Source organism: Equus quagga, chromosome 17 (genome assembly GCF_021613505.1).
Source record: "Equus quagga isolate Etosha38 chromosome 17, UCLA_HA_Equagga_1.0, whole genome shotgun sequence".
In the NCBI taxonomy this organism is placed as follows: Eukaryota; Metazoa; Chordata; class Mammalia; order Perissodactyla; family Equidae; genus Equus; species Equus quagga.
The window spans coordinates 53,714,591-53,742,088 of NC_060283.1; the positions used below are offsets into that span (position 1 = coordinate 53,714,591).

Sequence of the window (27,498 nt, forward strand, 5' to 3'; positions counted from 1 at the left end):
TTCTTAACATTTAATGTTTTATTCTTTTTAAAGGCATTTTCAGAATTTCACACATGATTTTTCACCTCCACATAAGCAAGCCATAAAGCAACATGTGACGAGATCAGTGATGGAAGAGCCGAAGATTTGTATGAGCGAGGATTATTCCCAGCTCGTCGCAAGCCTCGATCACAACTTTGTCGGCGGCAGACCCAGAAGGAGCAGCAATGTACGCCACACCACTCTGAGGGGAGAGCAGATAAGGACTTCAAAACACAATTTTATGTTAAAACACGAAATTCAAAACCCCCTCTAAAAAGCATAAGCTAACAATGATTCACACTGATTCACTCAAGTATTGACTTCCAAAATACGATTTTATGTTAACACGTGAAATTCAAAATCCCTCTCTAAAAAGCATAAGCTAACAATGATTCACACTGATTCACTCAGTCAAAAAGACAAAATAACAGGATTTGGGTCATCTATACATCAAATGGAAAAGTCAAAATAATTCCCTAAATATTACGGACATATCACACCGCCATAGCTTGGATTATAACTCACAGAACCTAAAAATCAGAAGCAGGATTTCTGAAGTAGTTTCTGCATCATGACCAATTCTACGCACCTGCACACCAATTCGCACTTACCCTTTTAGCTCGGTCTACGTTATCCCGGAAAGGAAAGAAGGCATCGGAGCTGACAGAAACTCCACTAAGTTGGTCAACCCATTCCTTCTTCTCTGCCTCGGTTAACAATTCAGGGACTTCCTCAAACAGTGCCTTCCACTTTGCCAAATCTTCATCCTGAGTCACGGGGAGAGGGGAGAGGAAGGTTTCTGCCACCATCTTGCCTGATGGAATCAGAATGCCGGAAAGCACTGGGCACTTTTCCTAGAATCTCTTAATTATGAATAAGGACTCTTATTTACATTCAATCTCATATATAGAATCTCTTTTTTGATGCTTTTAACATTAATGAAGAAAAATGAGTCTAAGTGCAGCAAATAAAGACTTATCATTTACTTTCTAAATAAGCTTATTTCAAACTTATTTTGTTTTTAATCTCTGCCTAAGTTAAATCTACTACTTTATTTCCCTCTATCACAGCAAGCAACAAAACAGACGATGGACATTCTAGAACTGTGTTTATACAATTAGCCTCAAGCATACAGTCAAGTCTCACAGACAAATCAAAATATGATTCATAACCATATTTCAAGAAGGTCCTTCCATTTTGGGTGATTTTTGGGCTTAAACAACATACTTTTATTCTTGTTTACACATAAACCCGTCCAGGACAATTAGCAGGGTTTTGCTGGATAATATCAAACAGAAAATAGAAGATTAAAGTAAAAATGCAAAGCTGTTTCGAGGACTTCACCGTGACAAGGCACAGTCTGCAGCCTCCCTTTCAACACTTCCTACGTCACAGATCCCCGTCTCTGAACGGACAACTCAGCGTGGCCGACTCGCCCCTTCAAAAAGGCCCCGACATTCTGATTACTGGGCCTCTCTCGTTTTCCATCCAGTACTTGTTAAGCACTCACTATGTCCAGAAACTTGGCTAAATTCTATTCTTCTGACAGGCTGCCTGAGGCGTGTGATTTTAATGCTCCCATCATACCCCTTCTTCAAAACAGAAGACGTCAAAGAACATGAAATGTAACAAAAATATAGTGAGCTGTTAATGGAGCTTGTAGCAAATGCGAGGGGAGAAGGAAGACACTGGTCCGCTGCCATCAGGTGGTTTGTATTTAACACTGAATACACACCTACAGCAGAGCAAGCACAACGCTCGGCTCTGTCACCGACACCTTGAGACAAGTGAAAAACGGTCCCTGCCATCAAAAGCTTATAATCAACAGGCGAAGTGCTAACATATAAAACTAAACCAACGGTTATAATTTAAAAAGATAGAGAAGAAGGTTTATGGAGACAGAAAGGGATGAAGAACCATGAAGGAAATTAAACGAGACAGAAGACAACAAGGAATTGGTAAGAAGTTTAGACTAGCAATATAGAATTTCAAAAAAAAAAATACCTTTTTCTCTCTGTAGTGACCAAGGTGAAGTGTGTTACACAGAAAAGGGTGAATGCATTAATACCCTCCAGCCAGACCCAGCGACAGGCCTTACCTCGCCAATGGTTCCAGTAACATACTGATCGATGGCATTGGAGATTTCTGCTCTCTTCACTCCAGCTTTAAACTTCATTGAAAGCACCCGGGGATGGTGTCTGAGCCACCAAGAGTTTGCCTTGTCCCCTGCGAGGCGTGTGCAGTGTATCCGAGACTGCTGTCCTGCTCCAATGCCAATAACCTGAGGAACGTGGACGTTAAAATGAACACCTCTTCCAGAAACACATTGTTCTCAAAGGATCTTCTGTACATATTCCCCAAAATTTACCTATTAATTTTGTGCAAGAAAACATCGGCCAAAATAAGAGAAATGTAAATAATTCTTAAGTCATTAAGAGGTGAAGGTAGGAGGTTTATGACTACTATTTATACGTTTTACCTCTTAAGTGACATCTGAAGTATGATTATTAATATTCTGGAAGTTTCTAGAACTCCTGGATATCAGCAGTGAAGTATGATCTTACTGGAACTTATTAGACCCTGAGCCCAAGAAGACCAGTAACCACAGTCTCCAAGGTTTCTGTCATTAGAGACTAGCAATCTTTTAACAGTTGGTGATCACTACAATTCGGAATTTGAAAGGGTCTTCCAGGTCACATGTTAATTAATATCTACTCAGCTCTCCCACTTTTGGGCCAAATATTTTAATAAATGTGGAGAGAAGAGCTCAAGACACTGTGGGAAGAAAGGGCTCCCAGTGCTGCTGAAGCGACGGCAAAACCAGGTTCATCCCAGTGTCAGGAGAAGCCTGAGTGAGGAGCTCGCTCAGTCCTGCATTCTATGGCTTGTGCACCAGGAAAGAAGTTCAACATCAGACAGTACAAACGGTTCAATATTGGGGCCGGCCTGGTGGCCTAGCGGTTAAGTGTGCATGCTCTGCTTTGGTGGCCCGGAGTTTGCAGGTTTGGATCCTGGGTGCAGACCTACACAAAGCTCATCAAGCTATGCTCTGGGAGCATCTCACATATTAAAAAAATAGAGGAAGACTGGCAACGAACGTTAGCTTGGGGTCAATCTTCCTCACACACCAAAAAAAAAAAAAGTTCACTATCTTGATTGCAGTAGTCGTCACACAACTATATGATTTGTGAAGACTGGTCAAACTCTACACTTAAAAAAGGGTGAATTTTACTGTATATAAACTATGCCTCAGTAAACCTGACTTTAAAAGATCACGTTAACTCCTAGTATACGGATCGTTGGTAAAATAACCTAAGAAACAGATGTGAAAATACCATCTACGATCTGCAAAAATAGGGGCCGGTGGATGGCACTGGCATTCTCTCCTCCCTCTCCACTGGAAATGCTCCCGACAGTGGGGAGGGGAGGAAGACACCAGTTTGTAGCAGTTGTCAGTCTCACTAATCCAGAATGTGCAACTCCTTCTGGACAAGAAGCAAGGACTGACCATAACACTTAGTCGCAAAGACACCTCATAATCAGGAGCTTTACCATCCGCCGAGCGACTGAGCAAACACTGACAAACCCAGGGGAGCAAAGTTTGGCAAATTTTCCATTTCAGCTGGTGTGGGACCTGAGGCAGCTGGATTTTTGAACACCATTTGGTAAAACAGCTGCCCGTCAGGGGAGTGGCAGCTCGTTACCTGCCCGTTCTTGGCGTAGCACACGGAGTTAGACTGGGCATACTTGACTGCGATGGTGGCTACGACGAGGTCTCTGAGCGCAGACTCCGGCAACTGCAAACACACAGCACGGTAAATCACGTCAGGCTTCTTAAACTTCCTTCAACTTCAAGCATCTTACACGTCACTTATTGTAACAGACTTATAATGCAGTTCTCTCGCCCAAATGACAGTGAAATTAACCGTTCATGCCAAGGACTATCATGTTTTACTGAAAAGATCAACATTTAACATATTGGTCGTGAAACTCAGCACAACGCCTAATGTGTCATCGACTCAAACTGATGCCCTTTTGCAGCAACTTTGGCTTAGGCCTGTTCACAAATCACACAAGACAGGAAATACCATATCCACTCCAAAACTGACAAATAATATTTTCTCTACCACAGTACCAACAAATATCTGGAGGCGTGATGACATTTATGTTGAGAAAAAACACAGAATAATTTTCACAGACATTGCAAACAACTGTGATGCCCACACACAGGCCAGCCTGTTGAGGGAAAATCAAATTAGAATCATTTTCTGCTGTGTCTAGAATATTCTAAGTAGAAACCATTCAAAAATGCATTGTGAACTATCAGTCTAAATAGAATAAAACAACAAATATTATAGCCCAAAATATCACCATCTTTAATGTAAAGAGAAAATACAAATGACAAAGAAGGACAATGACCTATGTTGGTGTGCTACATGGACCAAGGGTATAAGCGGCAGCTAAGTGATAAATGAGCTAACTACTGATAAATCAGACTTCATCAAAATTAAAACTTCTGCTCTGCAAAAAAGCCGGTATTAAGAGGATAACAAGCTACAGACTGGGAGAAAATATTTGCAAACAACATATCCAGCAAACAACTAGCACCTAAAATATATAAAGACCTCTCAGAATTCCTTAACAAAAAAAATCTAATTAGCAAATGGGCAAAAGACACGAAAAAGTATTTCACCCAAAAAGGATACACAGAGGGCAAAAAGCTCACAAAAAATGCCCATCATTAGCCATAGCAAATGCAAACTAAAATCATGAGATATTGCTACACACCCATCTTAAAAAAATATAAGTGACACCATTGAACGCTGGTGGGGATGCAGAGAAGCTGGACCACTCAAACAGCGCTGGTGTAAAATGTAAAATGGCACAGCATCTCTGGAAAATAGTCGGCAGTTTCTCAAATAACTAAACAGACAGCTATGATACCATGCAGCACCCAGCAATGACACACCCGGGCATTTATAGCAGAGCAATAAAAACTTACATTCACATAAAACCTGTTCATGAACGCACAATCAGTGCAAATTCCAGAAAGGGGAACAGATTAGCGGCTGCCCCAGGTTAAGCAGGGGGTGGGGGCGGGAGGGATGTGAGTGTGATTGTCAAAGGGCGACATGAGGGCGCCTGTGGTGATGGAAAAGTTGTCTCGACTGTATTAATGTCAATGTCACAGTTGTGATGTGGTAATACAGCTTTGCAAGACGTTACCATTAGGGGAAAGGGGTAAAGGTACATGGGAACTCTCAATACTGCACGTGAATCTACAATTATTTTCATCTCAAAATTAAAAGCTTAATTAAAAAAATACTGTTAGAATCTCTTCAGAATTTACTATTCTGGTGCTATTGACGTAATATATTCCTTCTTGACTCTATCTGTGTTTGAGTCATCAACTATACATTTTATTCCTTCGGTTCTAAGATTAACAACGAAAGCCAGCTTTCCCAGAGCTCTACCTTTAAATATAACCCTGGAATTCTGCGTCAGGATAAAGAAATATGAGACACGTAAACGGGGGGGGGGGGGGCTGGGAGTGAGGGAATCCAGTCTTACAAACATGGAATAAAAAATTAAAATAAATTAAAGCATTATTCAAAAAAAGGGAGAAGAGCAAAAAATTCAAACATGTTTAGTAACGCTTAACTCACACTTCTGCTTTCTCAGGACTGAAACCGTTCAGACCTAATAGTTAAATGTGATGATTATGAGGCTGGAATGTTAACAAAAATCTGCTTTAAAAGAAGGGAGGGGAATACAGAGGATAAAACCATCATTCTCATCCTTAAGTTTCCAAATTTCTATTAAAAATACATATGAAACAAGGAGAGAAGAATTTAGAGAAAAGACTAATTAAGATCATACCTTCGATCCTTGTGAAAAACATCCAAGCTAGCAGAGCCAGAGGCACAAAACTTATCAGATATCACTGAGTTATTCAGCAGTCCGACAGCCACGACGCAACAAGGACAACTCACAGAGGGAAGAGTCTCGGTGGCTCGGCACAGCTGTCAACCTGGGACCACGGAGTCTGGGCCAGCACGCTTTCAGCGTTGTTAACAATACATTAAGCAACCAGGTTAACAAAAGCAAAAAAAGGCCTTCTTCTACTGTGAGATGCTTAAAGTAACGCTGCTGTAAACACTGTTGCCACGCAGAATTCCCTGCACCTCACGGCCTTGACCGCAGGAGCGGCTTCCACAGAGCCGGAAGACACTGTACATCTAACGCCCACGTGGTCCTTTCCTTCAGGACACCACGAACCTTCACAGACAAAAGTGGAGGAACATCCACTAAATCAAACAAAGATCACGTCTTCATCACGTCATGCTTATTAACAGAACCATCCAGATAAAGCTTTTAAAGCTTATTTTCAGCAAGTCCACCTAGAGCCTCAGGAGTGGACCGGGGAAGAACAGCTCCTCTCTTCACTTCTGCTAAATGAACGACTTGCTAAGAGACTAATCCTCTTCTAGGAACAGACAGAAAAGCTGAACACAGAGCCAATAAAAGAGCAAGTACTGAGAGGCAAAGATCCCAGAGATAAAGGGAGCAGGAAGAAATGAGTGAGACCATCTATGCTTTCCCCCAGGGCATCTTCCAACTTGCAAGGCCAATAAACGAAGAGGTAAGGGAGCTGAGCACAGCTTTTGGAGGTCTCACAGGACTCAGGGGCCAAAAGGGAGCTGGAGCGCACCAGGGACGAGTGGAACCAGGGGACACTTGGTGCCTCCAGCAGAACAAGGTGAACCACAAACAGAACGGTCCTCACAAAGACCGAGGCCCCGACTCCAATCAGCTCAATTCCTGCCAGGATGGAGAGGACCCGCCTCTGCCTGATCTGCCAGCCAGAAACGCAGGTCAACTCTCTACAGGGAAGACACACCATCCAGACCTCAGAACACCTCCACAGTTTCTACATATCCAGTGCCCAGCATTCAATCAAGAAGAGCAGGCATGCTAGCAGACAAAATCGGAAAAGAACGGAGTTCCACATCTGAAGTACTGGAAAAGTACAGCCAACGTTAGATCCCTGCAAAAACATCCTTCAAAACCGAAGGCCCAACTGAGGATTTCAGAAAACGAATACCAGCCCATCCATTTCCTTGTCATGTAACCTTGGGCAAACTTCTTATCTGTCCCCTATGTCACAATTTTGTGATCTTCACAATAGAAATGATAGTAGTCATCCCCTCATATAGAGTGCTGTGCATATTAAATGATACAACACATGTAAATATAAAAAAAAAAATCACCATTATTATACTAGGAATTTGTCCGTCCTGAAAGATGACAACCAGCCTAAGAGCAGATACTTGACTACAGAAAAAAAAAGATCACATCACTGAAAATGGGAGCCACCTGGACACCCACCATGCACATCCACACATCGAGTACCACATGGCCTTTCAGATGAACACGTGGATCTATATTTATTGACAGAGAAACACACTTGGAGGATAGTACATGGAAAAAAGGCAAGTTACAGAATCATAAAAGATATGATCTCATTTATGTATAATTGAAGATAAATATCTCTATTACGTACATATGCACAGGAGCTTCTAATATGGTCTTTTATCCATTTTTTAAGCTCTGAAACTTACTTGACAATCAAAGATAGAGCTAGCAATTTGCACATCAGCCAGTTTTAAATAGAGGTCTTAAATACATAAGCTTATAAATATTGAAAACACACCTACTGAATTACTAGCATTCAGTTCAGATATTTTCCAACTTACATCTTTATTCTTGGTAACAACATTGCTAAATAACGACTTGTCGATGACACTATTATTTCTCTGCTGGCTTAAACGAAGACCAAAGAGGGTTCGAACTTCATTTTCATCTGGATTGTAAGACTGGTCCATCTAAAACACAAATTCAAAGAGTTAAAAGTAATGCATCGACATCCCTCAAAAAGTCTCATTTATTTTATGTACAAAACGCCTTTTTCCTAATTTGAGCCCATGAGAGATCATGCCAATGTGGGCAGAAGAGAAGGGCAAGGCACCAACGTTTTGCCCCCCCAAAATTTTACAGGTTTTACAACCCTGTAGGGTTTTACAATTTATACCAAACATAATAAAACCAATGATTCCAGCAACAGCATTTTTGCTTACGCTAACTGGGGGCACTGCCTGTATAGCCCTTTTGAAAGACCAGCAGACAAAACAGATTTGCTACAAGAACAGGCAGGGGCACAAAAGTTAAATTTAAATTTTCCTTTCTTCCTAAAAATCTATTACAAAATACCCAGCTAACACTTGAATTAGAAAGTTAAAGGGAAGGAAATAGCATTTGCAGTATGAGTCTTTGTTACTCGAAAAGGAAGATTTGTCATTTATTGCTACCTTCCTCTCCTCCCAAATTTTGAAGTGAAAAGATATTAAGACCTGGGAATAATCTGCCCAGGATCACTCTCTCCCTAGGTATTTTTCTAAACTTGGAAGTATTTCTTTATTTATCCTTTGTCTTTGTTTTTTTTGAGGAAGATTAGCCCTGAGCTAAGATCTGCTGCCAATCCTCTTTTTGCTGAGGAAAACTGGCCCTGAGCTAACATCCATGCCCACCTTCCTCTACTTTATATGTGGGACGCCTACCACAGCATGGCTTGCAAGTGGTACCACATCTACACCTGGGATCTGAACCAGCAAACCCTGGGCTGCTGAAGCAGAAGGTGCGCACTTAACTGCTGCACCACCGGGCTGGCCCTTCATTTGTCCCTAGGATGATCTTTGACCTAGAAAGCACTCATATCTACAACTTATAAGCAAGCCCTCATATAAATTCTGCTAACTCGCATTTTCTTGAATTCTAAAATGCTTTTTCCTTTGCATTATAAAATTTCTAAAATTGGAACATGCCCTCCTATTAACTATGTCACAAGACACTTCTCCTCGGCCAGGCAGAGGAACAGCTGTTTCGTGGATGTAATTATGTGTCCATGTACAAACTTAGCCAAACTCAAAAAAATAAAAGATCGAGGAAGCCCAATATTCTTTTTACACCCTCAAATATGATGCTGTCAGGTGCTCAAGAGGTCATGATGATGGGCTCAGGGCTGGGAAAACATTCTCCATGATGCTACGTGTAACTGCTAATAAGCTGTAAGTACTTAACACTTTTAACAATAAGAACAAAAAAACACTTAAGAAATTCAAGAATATAGTTGGAGCTCACTGAATGGTTAACCTTGCTATCAAGTGGCCTAAAAAGAAAAAAAACTATGTGTATTTAATGTGTTATTTTTCCTTCTTTGGAAATCTGATGTGAAATCTACGGTGAACCATGCAATTACTGGTCTCTTACAAGAAAGGAGATGTACTCACTAACTTCCATCATATAGAGTTGGGATTCCAAAGATTTTCTGACATCAACACCTTCTGAAAAATGGCATTATGAATTTTTACTTTCAGTTCAAATAACTCTTTGCTTTATCCATGTATAATCTGAGACTACGGACTAGTTTCTCTAACACATAAGAGCTTCTAAAAATCAGTAAGGAAAAATCTCAACCATCAATTAGAAAAACAGGCAAAGAAGTTGGGCAGACAGTTCATAAAAGGAAACAGCCTTAGATATGAAAAGATGTTCACTTCACACAATGAAAAATCAAAACCACAATGACACGTCATTTTCATCTATTTTATTACCAAGATGAAAAGTTGAAGAACGCGATGTGGGCCAAGGTGTTGGGAAGCAGGCCCCCTGACCATGGCCATCGAGACACAGAACGCGCTGTACGACCTCCAAGAGGAGCGGCACTATCGCAACCACCGGCACCAGGGCCTGCGCCCCAGTCCTGACCCCTCCAGGACTGCGGCCTGGGTTGTTCATTGCAGGGTGCGTCTAGTACTGAAGACTGGGGACTGGCTAGACAAGACACACACACACACGGGACACATTTGCAAGATGGTGAAGCACTGTGCCTTTCTGGCGGTGGGGGAAAAAAGATGAAGAAATGCCAATACCAACAGTGGTTAAATATGTATAGGCTCAGGAAAGACAAGCAAGAAATTTAAACTACCACTTACTTTTCAAAAAGGTAACGGGGGGGGCTTTGGGGAGAAAAAGGACAAAAATAAAATCTTAAAAAAGGTAACAGAGTGGCAGAGGGGAAGGATGGGGAGACTTTGCATCGAATAACATTTAAGACCTTTTGAATAGCAAAGCAGGTAAATATATTATTTTTAAAAATTTAGGGGCTGGCCTGGTGGCGCAGTGGTTAAGTGCGCACATTCGGCTTTGGCAGCCTGGCATTCGCCGGTTCGGGTTCCGGGTGCAGACATGGCACCGCTTGGCAAGCCATGCTGTGGTAGGCGTCCCACACATAAAGTAGAGAAAGATGGGCACGATGTCAGCTCAGGGCCAGTCTTCCTCAGCAAAAAGAGGAGGATTGGCAGCAGTTAGCTCAGGGCTAATCTTCCTCAACAAACAAAAATTTAAAAAGTTAAAATTAAGGGTAAGGATGCTATCCTCATACTAAATCCACAAATTAATAGTAAGGAAAATCGCAAAATTAAGGATAAAGAAACCGTAGGATAAATTAGAAGGTTGTCAGCACAAAGGGAAAATTAAATATGGAGAAAAAGAAACACAAAATAAGAGAGCAAATCGTGTTTCAAACACGAATTGCACCCACCTGAAGAACACAGTAGTTCCCATTTTTCTTTTTGGAAAGTATTTTCAAAGCTTCGTCTTCATATCCCGGGGCAACAATACCATCAGACACCTGTAAACATATTAAGCATTAATTTCTATTTAAAAAAAGCAGACAGAGCCTCAAATAATCTCAGACGATCATCTGTCTTTAAATAAGGCAGCAGCGCGTTCTGCGTTCCGCCTCCAACAGACGACACTAACACTACTTGGAAAAGACGAGCCTGTGTGAGGACACAGCTTTCCACAGCTGACCTCATCTCATGTGCTGTCTTTTCCAAGTTTCTGGTTGGTTGTTTCAGTTTTAACTAAGACTATGTGAACGATTCACTCTAATAGAAGTACTTTAGAAAGAAAACAGATTTCATGCTGCTCTGTTCACGGGTATTTTGCACTAGAAAGAGCCTGTTCCAGCCGGCTCTGCCAGGGCCTGGCTCAGTGGCCTTAGGCAAGGCAAAGCCCTCACAGCAAGATGGGGCATCAGACTGAATCAGAGCTCTAACGATACAGGAGCCCCAGCTCACAGCCAAAGCCGGTGCCCTAACCCACAGGCAGCACGTCAGCGGCACCGCAGTTGGGGACGGCAGCGAACGGGCAGAATGGCTGAGAAACCAAACACTGTCAAGCCCTTTAGCCCTCATTTCTACGTGTTTCCCCTCCAAGTAATCTGAGCTACCTTCTCTTTCCTTTCTGTCTGTCCCCCCATCCCAAAGCCACCCCCACCTTTCTGGAATGCTTGTTTGGTATTCAACTGATGGGGGTTTTTCAGACTAGTTGACAATTTCTCCCATTATACAGATCTACGAAAGTTTACAGGAAGGTTCATTATCACGCCAGCCAAGATGGCATCCTCTGCTCTTCAGATACAACAACTTTGCCATTAAGATATTTAAAAGAACTAAATATATAAATTAAAACTTTTTCATGATAGTCAAATACTCATGTGAAATATTAATTCACTAAATTTCAAAATTACAATTCAAAGATTCATGTTCTACATAAAATATGAACGTTCTGAGTGATAAACTTGACCCATTTACAGATGGCACACATATAAACGTGACAGACTCTGGTTTCATCGAGCGCTCTGCGCAAACAGCGCCATCCTCAGGCACGCGTGCATCAAGGCACACGGATGTCCACTGACCTCTCTGGAGATGATTTTGGCAGTAGGAACATCACAAACATCAGATAACGCCACAAAGTCACCAAATGAAGACATCCTATCCGCCCCTGGAAATAAAAATTAAAGTGAGGCATTTATCACAAAATATCCTGGCACAGAAAAAGAAAATGTTTTAAAAACCCCAAGGTGATCACATAAAATCCACTTCTCTAAACCTAACTTTGTTTACATTAGATTTAAATAATAGACTAGTACATCATCTAACTGAACAAATCGTGAGAAAGCATTCTTTCATTTTATCTTCTAGACCAGAACTTGGCAAACTTTCTGCGAAGGGCCTGATAGCAAATATTTTTTAAGCTTTGCGGCCACACGGTCTCTCTTTCAACAACTCAAGTCGGCGGCTGTAGTTTGAAACCAGCCATTGACAACACAACCAGCGAGGGACCCTCTTCCAACCAGACTGCATTTACAGGAACAGGTGGCAGGCTGCTTTAGTCCACGAGCCACAGTCTGCTGACCCCTGATGTAGAAGAAAAAGTGTATCAAGTTTCTCAGCAGCCTTCCACAAGCATTTCAGTAACATTCACAGGTTATTAAACCCATGAATTAGATATTTCTGAAATATACCAAATAGAACTCTAACCAAATTCCGTGTAGTTAAAAGAACCATACAATTTTACTCATATGTTAAGCAATACAAATGCATTCAACAGCCTAAATCTGAAGTCACACACACCGAATCCTAGTGGCGCCTCCATTTATTACATTAATACACTAACATACATTTCTATAAACAAATGTATTCCAAGGTCCACAGTCATTCTGAAATATTAATAAAAAACAATTTGAAATCCTCTAATAAAACAAAGGCTATTACTATTTTATCCTATTTAGAATAAAACATTGCTTTTTCTCTCAAAGAAAACAAAACCCCTCCTGTTCTTCTGACCTCTGGCTCTCGCATACGCGGTGGCCACGGGCGTGAGGGTTTCATACAGATCGTAGACCATGCAGACTTTGGCCTCATCTTCACTAAGCGGGATTCCAACAGCAGCGCCTGGTATAGAAAACCATAAAACACACCAAAAATTGCAAGTTGCTTCTTGTCAACTTCTAAATCAAGAGGACATTTCTCTTAACATCTAGTCTATGCAGCATAATTTCTAGTGTCTGCACCAAATTAAACAAAACTCTGTTTGGCCAGATAATTATACAACAAAACTCCAGCTGCAGGAGAGGGTGAGAGGGAAGCCTCTCTCTGGCCTCTGGGCCGGCCAGCACCAGGCAGGCGCGTGAAGCCACTTCCTCACCGACTCTCTCTCTATCCTGTCTGATACCTCGCACCATTTATTTCCTCCCTGCTCGAATGGCTTTACTATCGAATAAATGACAGAGAATTAACCATGTGCTGGATGGTCAGCAGATGTGGTGACATAAGTAAGTTGTGGAGTTGGCTTCAACACAGAAGCAAAAAGCTTCTCTCATAATCGCTACAAAAAAGTTACAAAGTATCCTAAGAACAACTTCTTTATGTTTTCTCATTTCCATTTTCAACCACGTGGAAAAACATTTAGTCATATTGCATGAAGCCATTTCACTTTTTTATTTTCTACATGTTTCCACTACAACAAAATCTATCTCCTGATCTTCCTATCTCATAATAATGTTCCACGATTATACATATGCAAATAATGTTTTATTTTCAGATTTTATCATGTTACTATATTGATACTGTTCACAGATTTGACAAAAGCGTTTGAGAAATATTCAAAGAATGTCTATCTTCACATTAGAACAAGCCAATTCTTCTTAAAATTAAAAAGAAGTAGGTTTCAAAACGGTTCCAGAGGGTTCCAGAGTGCAGCGCATTACCTGCAGGGCTGACGTGTTTGAAGGAGGCAGCAGCTGGGATGCCTAAAGCTCCTCTGAGTTCCTTCACCAGCTGCCAAGCGTTCAGAGCATCACACAAGTTTATAAATCCCGGGGCTCCATTGAGAACTACACATAAAAATATACACACACCACCAAGCAGGGCAGTAACGTCAGATACACGTACGTTTCCGAAAAAATAAAACCATATATCAAGATGGCAAAAATATGTTTAAGTGAAGTATAATTCAGAGGCAAACTTATACACAAACATATATGAACTGGATGAGAAAAGTGAACAGATGCACTAGACTCCGAGCCCGTCTCACAAAACACGATACGAACATGCGTGCGCACACACACACGCGCTAATGGAGGACCAAACCCAGCCCATCTAGAAATAAAACAGCAGAGGATTCAGGAATGGGAGAAAGAATGACAAGGTGAGTCATCACCAGGGATCCACTTCCATGCAGAAGCAAGAGTAAACAATTATGCTAATTACAGAGACAGTATAAAATTTAAGTTATAAATCTTGTCATAATATTATTATTATTATTAGAAATAATATTACAAACTAAAGCAAGAGCTGTGGGGGGGAGGAAAGAAGGGACAAAACGTGTTGGAGTTTTCCTCTTTTACACCAGACTCGGTAGGCCCTGCCTAGAGTTGAAATGCAATCGAAAAGAAGGCTACAACTTCAGAGGTTTTCACTGCCTATTTTCTTCCCAATGGCAGGAGTTTTTAGGAGTTAATATCTCTCAAGATTAAACATTTATAAGAAGTTTACACATATAAAAAAAATAGTGGGCCATTAATTAAAAACAAATTTATACTGCATTTCCCTTGTGTTATGTTGGATAGTAGACACTTTTAAAAGTAGAACTGGGCCAAACACTCACTGAGCGCCTATGCTACACCGTTAGGGCCTGTTCAGGCACTTGGGATTGGGGAGTAAAAAGTCCCTCCCACCCACCCCCAAAACATCCCTGGCCTCACAGGGCTTAGGCGAAAGGCAGAGAAACAAAACAGGCAATACATAGCAAAAAAGAGAAAATATCAGGTATTTGTACACATGGCTGAAACCATGTCCACACAAAAACTTGTACTTGAATGTTTTTTAGCAGTTTTATTCATAACTGACAAAAGCTGTCCCTCCATTTTTGATGTCTGTCAACAGGCGAGTGGAGAAACCAACCATGGGACGCCCACGCACAACAGAACCTGATTCAGCAGAGAGAAGTGAGCTCTGAAGCCAGGCCTGGAGGACCGTAAATGCAACCCGCTAAGGGAGAGAAGCCTGTGTGAAAGGGCACATGCATCCCACTCCAACGTAAGGACGTTCTGGAAACAGCAAAGCTAGGGAGCCGGGAACCAGAGCAGTGGGTGCAGGGCTTAGGGGTGGGGTGGAGGGCATGTGGTGGTGAAACTACTCTGCGGGACGCCGTCAGGGTGGATACACGACATCACGCCCGTGTCAAGACCTGTAGAATACACAACACAGAGTGAACCCTGATGTAAACTATGGGCTCTGGTTGCTAACAATGACTCCATGTCAGTTCATCACCTGCATTAACGCACCATACTAATGCAAGGGGTTAACAGGGGAACCTGGGGGGTAGGGGTGGAGGGAGGGAATGTCTGAGAACTCTATTGAGAAATTTTTCTGTAAATCTAAAATTGCTCTAAAAAAATAATCTATTAAAAAAAGGTACTTATAAAAAATAGTTCCTGGGGCTGGTCCCGTCACCTAGTGGTTAAGTTTGGCATGCTCTACTTTGGTGGCCCGGGTTCAGTTCCTGGACACGGACCTACACCACTCTGTGGCAGCCATGCTGTGACAGCAACCCACATACAAAATAGAGGAAGACTGACACAGATGTTAGCTGAAGGTGAATCTTCCTTAGGAAAAAAAAAGTTCCTTACACGAAATATGAATGAAAAAGCTTTTGAAAATGAAGAGAATGGGCATTTTCAGGGGCTATCCTGGTGGCATAGTGGTTAAGTTCACATGCTGCACTTTGGTGGCTCAGGGTTCACAGGTTCGGATCCCAGGTGCAGACATAAGCACCACTCATTAAGCCATGCTGTGGCAGCGTCCCACATACAAAAGAGAGGAAGATTGGCACAGACGTCACCTAAGCGACAATCTTCCTCAGGGGGGGAAAAAAATAATGGGCACTGAAAGTACATGGCAGTACTTTTTGCCTCAGAATCTAAATGGGGAACATTAACCATAAAGAGGAAATATCTGAGATAAAACGCAGATAAATCTGATTTAACAAAGTCTAAAAGTAAAAATTTGTGCAAAATTCTAATTATTCATTCAATAAAAATTTAGGGAACATTCCAGGCGATATTCTAAGCACTGGGGGTACAGCAAGGAACAAAGACTGAAGATGATTAAAATGCAAACTGTTGCAGTGAAACAGAGTTGGGTGACAAAGTGTGAAGGGCAGCTACTCTGGTCTGGGTGGCCTGGGAAGGCTTCTCCGAGAAGGTGACATTTAAGGTGAGATCTGAATGACAAGAAACCAGAGGGAAGATTCAGGGTGAAAGGAAGAAGGGGTGCCAAGTGCCAGAGAGAAGCAGCTCAGCCTGTTGTGTGAACAGGAGGACGGCACCGGGGAGGAGCAGGCGAGGGGAGGCTGTCCAGAGCCAGACAGCAGGGTCTGCTGGGCAGCGCATGGTGTCCAGGCAGGCAGGCAGGCCGGCAGGCCAACGAATGGTTTTAAGTAGGTGTAACATCACATGCTTTCTACATCTAAAAGTTGACTCTGCTGCGAAGGACAGCAAGGACAGAGAGAGCAGAGAGATCCTGAGGTCACAGCAGGCTGGGAGACTGCGGGGCGGGGCGGTGTCAGGAGAGACGCAAGACATGTTTGAGGGAGAGGAGTAACAGAACTTGATCCCTGGATGTGAAGGCTCAGGAAGAGAATATTTCAACATCTCCTCCAACCTGTGACATGCTGCCAGCTCCTCCTCTCCCCCTGCTGGTGGCAGGAGAAGAGGCAGGCAGATGGGAAGGAGTGCCCCCTGCTGGTGATGCAAAAAGAGGCAGGCAGATGGGAAGAAATGCTTCTTGCTGGTGACGGGAGAAGAGGCAGGCAGGCAGACGGGAAGAAGCACCCGCACGCTCCCTCCATCAAATGAACAGGCCTGTGTGCCCTGTGCCTGCCATTTCAGTACATGCAGGAAGTGCCCTTGCCTCACCCAACACCAGCCCTCCTTCCAATGCTCAGGCCTTCACGCCCTCCAGACCCACAACTCTCTCTCTGCCCCGTGCATCAAGTGTGAGGAGCAGCAGCTGCTCTACCAGCCCACCTTAAGAACAAAGCAGAACCAAAAATTCAAAAACCCTCTTGTTACTCTACAAACCCAGGGAAGTCCTGATTTCTCTGTTCAAAGAACTATCTTTATCATTGTCATCTTCCTATGTCGGCCCACTTCAACTGGGCTTCCAGATTCCTAATTCCAAGGAAACTGCTTCTTGTCACATTCCCAGATCATACAGTCACTTCTCCATTCTCAGCAGCATTTGAACCGGTTGAAGCTCAAGTTTCCAAACCTGGTTTTCCTCCCCTGGTTCCTCCACTGCTACCCCAAGGCTTGGTCTTGCCCTTCTATGAAATCCAGGCCATCCCATCCCATCCTACATCTTCAAAATCATCTACGTGACAAAGACATTCCAGTCTGTATCCCCAACTTGACCTCTCCCCAGGACCCCAGCTGTCTCAATATGTTTTGCTCACAAGTCCCCTTGGCATCTCAAACTTCAGGTGGCTATAGAGGTATTATATAATTTACTTTATCTCCTAATTGTGAACCTCATCAGATACGATATAAGAAAGACACACACACCGAGACACAGCGACACATGCCACAGAACACTCGGCCTTTACCTGTGACAGGGAGCTTGGGCTTCAGTGTGTACAGCTGGGCAGGAGTCTGATGAGGGTTCATCCCATACCTCAAGGGCAGCTGAGATATTCCTTTACCATACTGTTTCCGGAAATAATCGGAAATTGCTTCATCATATTGTGCCGTATGAGTGAAAGCCTATAAAAAATACAAGTTTTGTGACACACCAGCAGCATTTCTCAAAGTGGGGACAAGACAGTTTTAGGTATGACATAGCCAACTACACTCCCCCCCTGCAGAGGAAAGACACCAACTAATACTAAACAGCACAATGAATGATTCCCTTTCCAATTCTCTTTCAAGCTTTTTAACAGAACACCTCTTTAATATTTGGTCTGTTTATTTATAACAAAAGGAAAACAGCACCAAGCAGAATCTTGGGATCTACTCAGCTAAACATGGGTCCCCACCTTCAAGGCTAACTGGCGTCTAGTCTCCAGGGAGGTGTCTTGACTGTCGGAGGTCTGCATCTCTGCAGACACGGCAGCGTAGTCCCCCGGTTCACACACGACTGTCACTCGGGCGTGGTTCTTGGCTGCTGCTCTCAGTAGGGTGACTCCACCTTCAGGAACAAAAGATGATCTGCATTTTCAGATCCGTTTCTCAAATACAGTCACTGTACACATATGTCTACTTTAATTCCTGACTTACAAAATAACTCAAATGAATCTCTACACAAAGAAATAGCTTAGAAAACAAAGACTAATCACTGTCATCCCAGAACACAATCCAGGAACAGTAACTATTGTCTATTCCCTCAACATGAATTTCAGAATGAAATCTTATTTAAAATTGGAACAATCCTCTCGTCAGTCAGTGTTCCAAAATGGTCCTTCTGACTTACCAATGTCAATTTGCTCAACAGCCTCTTCAACAGTGACATCTGGAGAACCAACTGTCTTCACAAAGGGGTACAGGTTACAAACGACAACTCTAAAAGAAGAATTTAGCTGTTATTAAAAATTCAACGTACGTGGCTTACAGCTATGTAAGAAAACGTGACCAGAACACCTAAAGATGGAACATGCCAGCTGTCGGCCTGCCACTTCAGAATTGTGAAAAGTCAGGTTGAGGAGTGAGGACCCCGAGTGTCACAGAGCAAAGGTAAACAGAAGGGGCTGAAGTCAGCAGGGCACCCATGACATTAGTTCCTGCTGCAATGCTGCTGCTTGGGTAACCCTAACTACCCATTATACTATCAAGACATCAAACACCTTTCAAAAATTTTAACAGGGGCTGGCCCTGTAGCCGAGTGGTTAAGTTCGCGCGCTCAGCTGCAGGCGGCCCAGTGTTTCGTTGGTTCGAATCCTGGGCGCGGACATGGCACTGCTCATCAAACCACGCTGAGGCGGCGTCCCACATGCCACAACTAGAAGGACTCACAACGAAGAATATACAACTATGTACCGGGGAGCTTTGGGGAGAAAAAGGAAAAAAATAAAATCTTTAAAAAAAAAAAAAAAATTTTAACAGAAATGTAAAATACTACAGATAACATCCCCATTTTGGAATGAGATCCCAATGATCTAGGACATTCGATTTTAGATTCTATTTCCAATGGATTGTGTACAAGGATGAAAAACAATGGATCATTGTAAGGGTGAAAGATTTATTTGTAAGTTCTGTCTTCAGAGAGGTCATATCCAACAACGGTAACAAGAAAGTCAAAAGAACAATGTGAAATATGGAAAAAACCTAAAATTAACCATTAGTTAAATAGAGTTCTACTCCTAGGACCTCAACGTGAGGGGCTCTGTGGGGAGGTTCCCCAGTGAAATAAACAAAACTGGTAAAAACTAATAAAACAAGAAACACAGAAGAGGGGGGAAACACTTCCAACCGTCTAGTACCCTGACACCAAAGCCACACAAAATGTCACAGGAAAACCACAGACCAATCTCTTACAAATACTGACACAAAAATCCTCAACAAAATACTAGCAGACTGAATCCAGCAACACATAAAAAGAGGCGCACAGCTGAGCCAAGCATGGTTTACCCCAGGAATATAAGGTGGGTCTAACATCTAAACATCAGTTAATGGAACAGACCACTTAACAAAATGTGGGACAAAGCCCACCTGGTCACTTACATAGAGGCACAAAAGGCATCCGAGAAAACTGCTCACCCTTCCTGATGAACACACTCAGCAAGTTAGGAACAGAAGAATTGCTCAACACAATTTAAGAAAAAGCCACAGCTAGCATCATACTTACAGGTGAGGACCAAAAGTTTTCCCCTAAGACCAGGAACAAGGTTAGGGTGTCCACTGTCCCCCCTTCCATGTGACACTGTACCAGAGGCTCTAGCCAGGTCAATTGGCAAAGAAAATGAGAGAAAAGGCATCAGGGTGGGAAAGGAAGAAGTGAAGCTATCTCTATTAAGAGGTGACATGATTTTGTATGCAGAAAATCCTAAGGAATCCGTAAAAACACTATTACCACTAATAAATGAGTTCAGCAAGGCTGCAGGATATACGATCAACTGAATTTATACACAACAGCCAGGAACAACCCGAAAGTGAAATTAAGAAAACAACTCTTACAATAGCATCAAAAACAAAAAATAATTTAAAAATAAATTTAGCAGAAGTACAAGACTTGTGAACCAAGATACAAAATATTGTTGAACAAAATTAAAGAAAATCTAAATAAATGGAAAGACATCCCATGTCTATAGACTGGAAAACTTAATCTTGTCAAGATGGCAATATTCCCAAGTTGACCTACAGATTCAACACAATCCCTGTGAAGATTCCAACTCCCTTTCTTGCAGAAATGAGCAAGCTGATCCTAAAATGCATATGGAAATTCACGGGACTTGGAATACCCAAAGTAATCTTGAAAAAGAAGAACAGAGTTGAAGGACTCATACTTCTCAACTGCAAAATGTACCACAGAGCTACAGTACTGACATAGTGCTGGCATAACAAAAATACAGATCAAGCGTGTCAAGACCAGTTAATGGGGAAAGAACAATCTTTTCAACAAATGATGTAACAACTGGATAGCCACGTACAAGAGAATAAAGGTGGACCCCTGCTTAACACTCATATATAAAAAGTAACTTTAAAGGGGGCCCGGCCCCACGCCACATAGTTAAAGTTCTATGCACTCTGCTTTGGCAGCCCAGGTTCACAGGTCTGGATCCTAGGCACGGACTTAATCTGCTCACCAGTCATGCTGTGGTGGTCACCCAAAAAACAGAGGAAGACTGGCACAGATGTTAGCTCAGGGCTATTCTTCCTCAGTGAAAAAAAAAAAAAAAATCAAAGACCTAATTGTAACAGCTAAAACTAAAAAACTCCTAAAAGAAAACATAGGCATAATTCTACATTATCTTGGATTATCAAATGGCTTCTTAGATAACACACCAAAAGCATAAGCAACAAAAGAAAAAATAGATAAAGTGGACATCAAAATTTAAAACTTTTATGACAGTCAAAGGACACCTTGAAGAAAGTGAAAACAATCCACAGAATGGGATAAAAATGAACTCTTACAACTCAGTAACAAAAAGATAAATAACTCGACTAAAAAAGGGACAAAGAATCTGAACACACACTTCTCCAAAGGTATACAAATGGCCAAGCAGCACAAGAAAAGATGCTCAACATCAGAGGAAATGCTAATCATAATCAAAACGAGATACCCCATCACACCCACAAGAATGGCTAGAATCAAAAAAACATTTAACAAATGCTGGGGAGGATGTGGAGAAATTAGGACCCTCCTACACTGCTGCAGAGAATGTAAAATGAGCCACCACTTTGGAAAACAGGGTGGCAGCTCCTGAAAAGGTTAAACAGGGTTACCAGCAGACCCAGGAATTCCACGCCTAGGTGTACACCCAAGAGGAACGAAAACACACATCCACACAAATGCCTGTACATGAATGGTCACAGCTGAATTACTTGTAACATCGAAAAAGTGGAAACAATCCAAACGTCAATTAACTGATGAACTCATCAATAAAATGAGGTATATCCACACAATGGATTATTTTTCAGCAACAAAAAAACGAAGAACTGATATATGCCATAACATGGATGACCCTGAACACATGCTAAGAAGCTAGTCGCAAAGGACCACATAATGTAGGATTCCACTGATAGGAAAAGCTCAGTAGAGGTAAAGCCAGACACAGAAAACGGACTGGCAGTTGCCCAGGGGTAGAGAGTATTGGGGGAAATAAAGAACGAATGCTAACGGGTATGAGGTTTTTTTTTTGAGGAGGTTGATGAATACATCCTCACATGAACTGTGGTGATGGCTGCACAACTCTGAATGCACTAAAAACCAGTGAATTATAGATTTTAAATTGAGGAATTGTATGGTACATGAACTACATCTCAATAAAGCTGTTATGTATATTTAGAAGTGACAGTGAATATCGTTATGCAAATATCTAAGTTGCCTGTATGTACCAAAATTTAGACAACTTCCTAAAGAACCAAAGGTTGTTTTTAGTTTAAGTATGCATTGTGGTAATTCAAACCTGGCAAAAGCAAAATGCTTACACGTGTACAATGTCACACAAAAGGTGCTCAATAAATGTTTACACAGTCATGCGTTGCTTAATGATAGGGACACGGTCTGAGAAGTGAGTCGTTAGGTGATGTCATCGTGGGACCACCACAGTGCACTTACGCAAACCTAGATGGCAGAGCCTGCCACACATCTAGGCTACATGGTACTCTATCTTATGGGACCACCGCCATGTATTTTGTCCATGGTTGACCAGAACGTCGTGACGCAGCACATGACCGTAATGAGCCATCAGAAAACTAAACCTAATGTTAATGTTAACCTTAAAAAAGAGGCACCAGCTTTGGCGTACTCTTTATCTTTGATCCTTGATGGATTAAAAATTCAACTTCAAATTTTTACCTGATAAGATTGAAATCAAGTCTGGCCATGTCAGCATTATCTTCTGGGATATTACGAGCCAAGATTCCTAATTTAACAAAGTTAAAGTATTAGGTTCAAAAAACAAGTCAGAATAAGGTACTTCTTTCCAAAATGGTCCCACCAATCAAGTTAGAGCCTCCAGCATTGCCTAATTAAGAATACCAAACACACAGTTAAAAATTAAGATTAGCGGGTATATTTGAAAATCTTGTGCGTCAGTTCCCGATTCCCCTTTCCTGAGCAACAAGATATAAAAGGACTTTTCACGTCACTATCGTCGATCTAGTGCTCCCTGTGTTCCCATAGTAAGAGGCTTGTCTGATGGCTCTCAGCCTCATAGTCTTTCATTCTGCCGAAGTTTACTGTAACTGCTAAGTTAGCAACATACCTGTTTCTCACCATTTTTGATATGCTAGTCAGTGTCTTAGAAATGAACAAAAGTAAAGCACTTTGAAAAAGAACTCTCTTCTGAGTCAGTTACATTGTGATGCTTTATTCCAAATTTGAATCATACAAAAGTCTTTACACACATAAAATCGAAATATTTTCATTAACTCCAGCAGGAAACAGCACTCTAAATTCGTTATCGGGTCAGGACTAACAGCCAGCAGAGGAAAACAACCTGAATCTATCATGTAACAAAGCCAACTGGATTTTAAACAGGTTCCAAGGTATTATGAACTGCAGCAGTGAATGTGATAAAAGCAATATAACCTCACAGATAATTCTTTTTGAGCTTATGACCTATCTTTTCCCTCACTTATTCTACAAAGGAATCAACTAAAATATTCCTGAAAACCACTGAAGGTACCAATACTTACCAGCATGGACCGCAGGATGCAAGGTTTTCACACGTCCCCCTAACATTTGGGGAAATCCCGTCAGCTCAGAGACATCTCTGAAAATAGAGAAACAGAACGTTGCTGAACTGTCATTCCACGTTTTACACTATTCCAAAGCATCTTCCAACATCAAGTCTACCGTTCTCATTTTGAGAGATCATGAGCCATACTAATGAAATAGTATAAAGAAATAAATTCAACTGAGAAGTAATTTGGGAATATACGACAAAAAGTATTAACAAGAATTTAGCTTTGGGGCCAGCCTGGTGGTGAAGTGGTTAAGGTCACACGTTCCACTTCGGTGGCCTGGGTTTGCCGGTTGGGATCCCAGGTGTGGACATGGCACTGCTTGTCAAGCCATGCTGTGGCAGGCATCCCACATATAAAGTAGAGGAAGATGGGTATGGATGTTAGCTCAGGGCCAATCTTCCTCAAAAAAAAAAAAAAAAATCAAATGAGTGGGAAAATAAAAGATTGTTAGTAAAGTGGTGTTGGTATTGGAATAACTGGTTAACCCCACAAAAATAAATTCAGAATGAATCAAAGATTTAAGTATCAAAATTAAATATGTGAGGAATTCTTTCGAAGTATTAAACAAAAGATGGATATATCTGATTATGTAAATGTTAAAAACTTTTACATGGAAAAAATAATCGCAAAATATGACAATGGGTCAAACAAGACACAATAATGAAATACGGCTCCATATCGCCAAACTGCCATGAACCCTCTCTGGCAGAATTTACTAGCAAATTCTAATGGCACGGGAAAAAAGCTCACCATATGTTAAGTGAAAAAAGGCAAGAAGCAAACTGTCTTCCTAGGAGCTATGAAATAAAGTGTGTGCTTATAAAAACAGTGGAGGGCAACACACCAACATGTTACACAGAATCATAAGCCATCTTTACTACTTTTATCAAAGCTTCCCACATTTTTTAAATTCTCTACAATCAATAGATATTGCCTTTATAGTAAAAAATAATATTTTATTTTATTTTTTGTGTATGTGAGGAAGATTGGCCCTGAGCTAACATCTATTGACAACCTTCCTCTTTTTGCTTGAGGAAGATCGTCCGTAAGCTAATATGTGTACCAGGCTTCCTCTATTTTGTATATGGGACACCACCAAAGCATGGTGTGATGAGCCAGCCATGTGTAGGTCTATGCCTGGGATGTGAACCCGCAAACCCCAGGCCACTGACGCAGAAGGCCAATAACTTAACCGCTATGCCACCGGGTCAGCCCTTAATACACACTTTAACGCAGCAAATTCCACTGACAGGATAGAGAATTCTCTGGGCAGATCCTTGTATTAAGGAGGGCCATGTGCAAATGATTGGTGTCTGACCAAGGACACACATTAATTCCAACATAGATGGACAAACTGGTGACGTGGTTTCCAATTCAAAATTCTCTTTCCTGGAATTCAGGAAATAAAATCCAGATTCTCCAAATGAGGATAATCGCTAAAACAGAGAAGGCAGATCCATTCTTAGAATTAACAACCACTTGAGGTAATTAAAAAGCTTGCCACTCCTTTATATTTAAGAATTTGTACCTTAACAGCTGCCATTTTGGGAATAATTCTCACTATGCTCGCTGATTAAAATCTCATCAGTTTTCCTCAGACCTCAAGGTTAATGTCCTGGGATAAAACTGTGTGATTTGGGGCAAGTTACTTAACTTCTTTGTGCCTCAGTTTCCTTATTTATGAAATGGGGATAATATTACCTACACCAAAAAGGTGCTGTAAGGATTACACGAGTGAGTATACATATGAAAACGTGAACAGTCTCACACTCTAATAGGAAAGAAACACATTCACACTCCCAATTTTTAAAAAAGGTATCGCCATAACAGGGGTGAGTGGGGAGGGGTGCAGACCAAAAAAGACGAAGTGCTTGATAAGCATTTAAACTGGGTGATGGATGTGCAACATGACGCTTCATTACACTTTTCTCTCTACTTTAATTGTGTCTGAACTGTTCCCATTAATACAAAGTTTGGTGGGGGAAAAAAGAGGCTACAGAAGAGGACCTTACGTCATCTGAAGGGTCCAAAAGGATCCAACAGGGCCAATGGAAAGAACACTGTCTAGACTTTGGATGCCCACCCGGCTGGGGTTGAGAAAGAGCCGCCCTGCTCTGCACGATTCTTACAAGGTTCCTACGAAAACCGCCTCAGGGAAAATATCAAGCATTTACTTAATAAATGACCTAAGGCATTCTCGCCATCTGAACTTGTCAAATTTAGGGAAGCCGTGTACTGCCCACCTAAGGCACGATTACAAGAGGACAAAGGTAATAATCCAAATCTACATGGATCTAGAGGGCAGGCAGCGAAATTTTCCACATGACAACAAAAGCAGACAGATCTTTCACTCTTTTTTCTAAAGCATATTTCAGGGGCGGTATGTCCTTTCTCTCCACCCTCACCGCAGCTTATTACAGCTGTCCCAGGCCTGTTTCATTTTCTTGAGGTCAGCAATGGTGGCCTCATTTACCGTTTGCCCATTCCTTCTTCCCATCACTTAGCCAGGTAATGAACAGCTTATGGAAGAGGGGAAGAATGATAGATTTGTGGCTTCATATGGTTACCAGAGATGCTAAGGGAAGGCAGGGAGACCTGAATCTTAACGTCAACAGTTCTACTAAAGAGCCAGTCAAAACAGATCATGGGAATCATAACGTCAGTTTTTCTCGCATAAGTGGCCCGCCTAAATTAATGTGTTATAGGAAGTGGCTAACAAGGGGGGCTCTGAAACGAGGATGCGGGGTTCCAATCCACGGCTCTCTCTTACTTAACTCTGCAAACCCGAGCAGAGTTGGTCAATCTCTCCGAGCCTCACCCTGCTCTTCTGCACCGTCGGTGACACTGCACCAACCGCACAGCACTGCTGGCAGGAGCGCTCACGTCTGCTCGGCGCCTGGAGTCCATGACGTTCCGGGTTAACGTGATCACACGGCGTGGTGATGGGACTTAGAAACCAAGCGGGGCCTTACCTGACCGCCAGACCTGCATCCCTGAGCGCGTTTGCAGTCCCTCCAGAAGCGATCAGGTTCAGACCAACCGCAGACAGGCTTCTGGCAAATTCCACAAGGCCTGTTTTGTCAGAGACGCTAAGTAAAGCTGAAACAGAAGACAATTTCCGTCATCACTGGCAGCACAAGAGATTCTGTCCCCCTGGGCCCTGCGCGCGGGGATCGAGCGGGCCCACCCCCCCCTCCAGGCTGGCCGGGGTCGGGGGTGGCCCTGGCGGGTCGCACGCGCGGGCGGGGCGCCCGCAGGCCCGCAGTGCAGCCAGGCCCGGCCGAGGGTCCCGCCCGCCACCGCCTCGCGGGCCGCGGGCGCGGGGCTCACCGAGCTGGCCGGGCGCCATGCTGCGGGCGGCGGGGTCCGCGGCGCGGGGACCGGGGCGGCGACGCCACGTGCGGGGACAGGCGCTGCGCCGGACGGAAGCGCGCGGCCGGCGGGCTCCGACCTGCCACGTGACCGGCCGCCCCGCCCCGCGCGCTGGAGGCCGCCCCCGAGCCCCGGGCGGAAGGGGCGGCGGGCTCTGGAGGGCCCTCCCCGGCCCGCGGCTTCCAGGGCCACAGGCTCCATCCCGCGTCCCGGGCCTGCCTTGTCCCCGCGCCCAAAAGCGCGGCCGCCCGGGGCCTGCGGCGCAAACGCCTGTTGCCCTTGGCAGCCTGTGCCCAGAGGCCGGAGTGTGGACGGAAATGTGGAAAGCCTTGACACAGAAAACACGAGAAACACGAGAAAAAGTTCACAGAGTTGCAAAGGTAGATAGCATCTTGGCAGTCAGCTACCATCCTCCCGCTTTAATATATTTAAAAAAATAAAACGAAAAACTGAAGATGAAAGATGCCGTGCTTGACTCCACGGTTCTCATGTGAGAGGCAAAACGAAGGGAAATTGACACTCATTTGAGGTTTTGCGGCCATATTATTAAATAGCCTGACATCTGCGTAAACATGGTGTCTTCTGGCAAATCGGCAAATGTTATTGACTGAAGCCTGGCTGAGAAGAACGATAATGGTCGAGGGAGAGGGGAGGATATTTCTTAGTTCATCAAACATAGGGAAAGCGAAAGCGAACGCATTCGTTCCTTTTTTGAAAATAACACCTTT

General features: G+C 42.8%; 1 protein-coding gene across 1 annotated transcript; it reads right to left on the minus strand.

The window, feature by feature from the left end:
- Positions 1-26,872, minus strand: ATIC (5-aminoimidazole-4-carboxamide ribonucleotide formyltransferase/IMP cyclohydrolase). Its single transcript, XM_046644465.1, has 16 exons — positions 26,729-26,872; positions 26,371-26,497; positions 23,348-23,424; positions 22,506-22,572; positions 18,462-18,550; positions 18,028-18,179; positions 17,599-17,755; positions 13,700-13,825; positions 12,777-12,884; positions 11,846-11,931; positions 10,682-10,771; positions 7,779-7,907; positions 3,726-3,818; positions 2,120-2,302; positions 633-788; positions 1-223 (listed from the first exon to the last, which is right to left on the minus strand). Exons 1-16 carry the CDS (start codon positions 26,745-26,747, stop codon positions 104-106), a joined length of 1,779 nt encoding a protein of 592 aa, XP_046500421.1. The 5' UTR covers positions 26,748-26,872; the 3' UTR covers positions 1-103.
- Between the last annotated feature and the right edge of the window lie 626 nt (positions 26,873-27,498).

Bases quoted from the DNA above. Each gene is read 5' to 3' on its own strand.
- ATIC (XM_046644465.1), bottom strand. The intron at 18,551-22,505 runs GTAAAAATTTGA...TTCTTCTTTTAG, and splicing joins CTTGATTTCAATCTTATCAG to AGTTGTCGTTTGTAACCTGT. The intron at 2,303-3,725 runs GTAACGAGCTGC...CACGTTCCTCAG, and splicing joins GCTACGCCAAGAACGGGCAG to GTTATTGGCATTGGAGCAGG.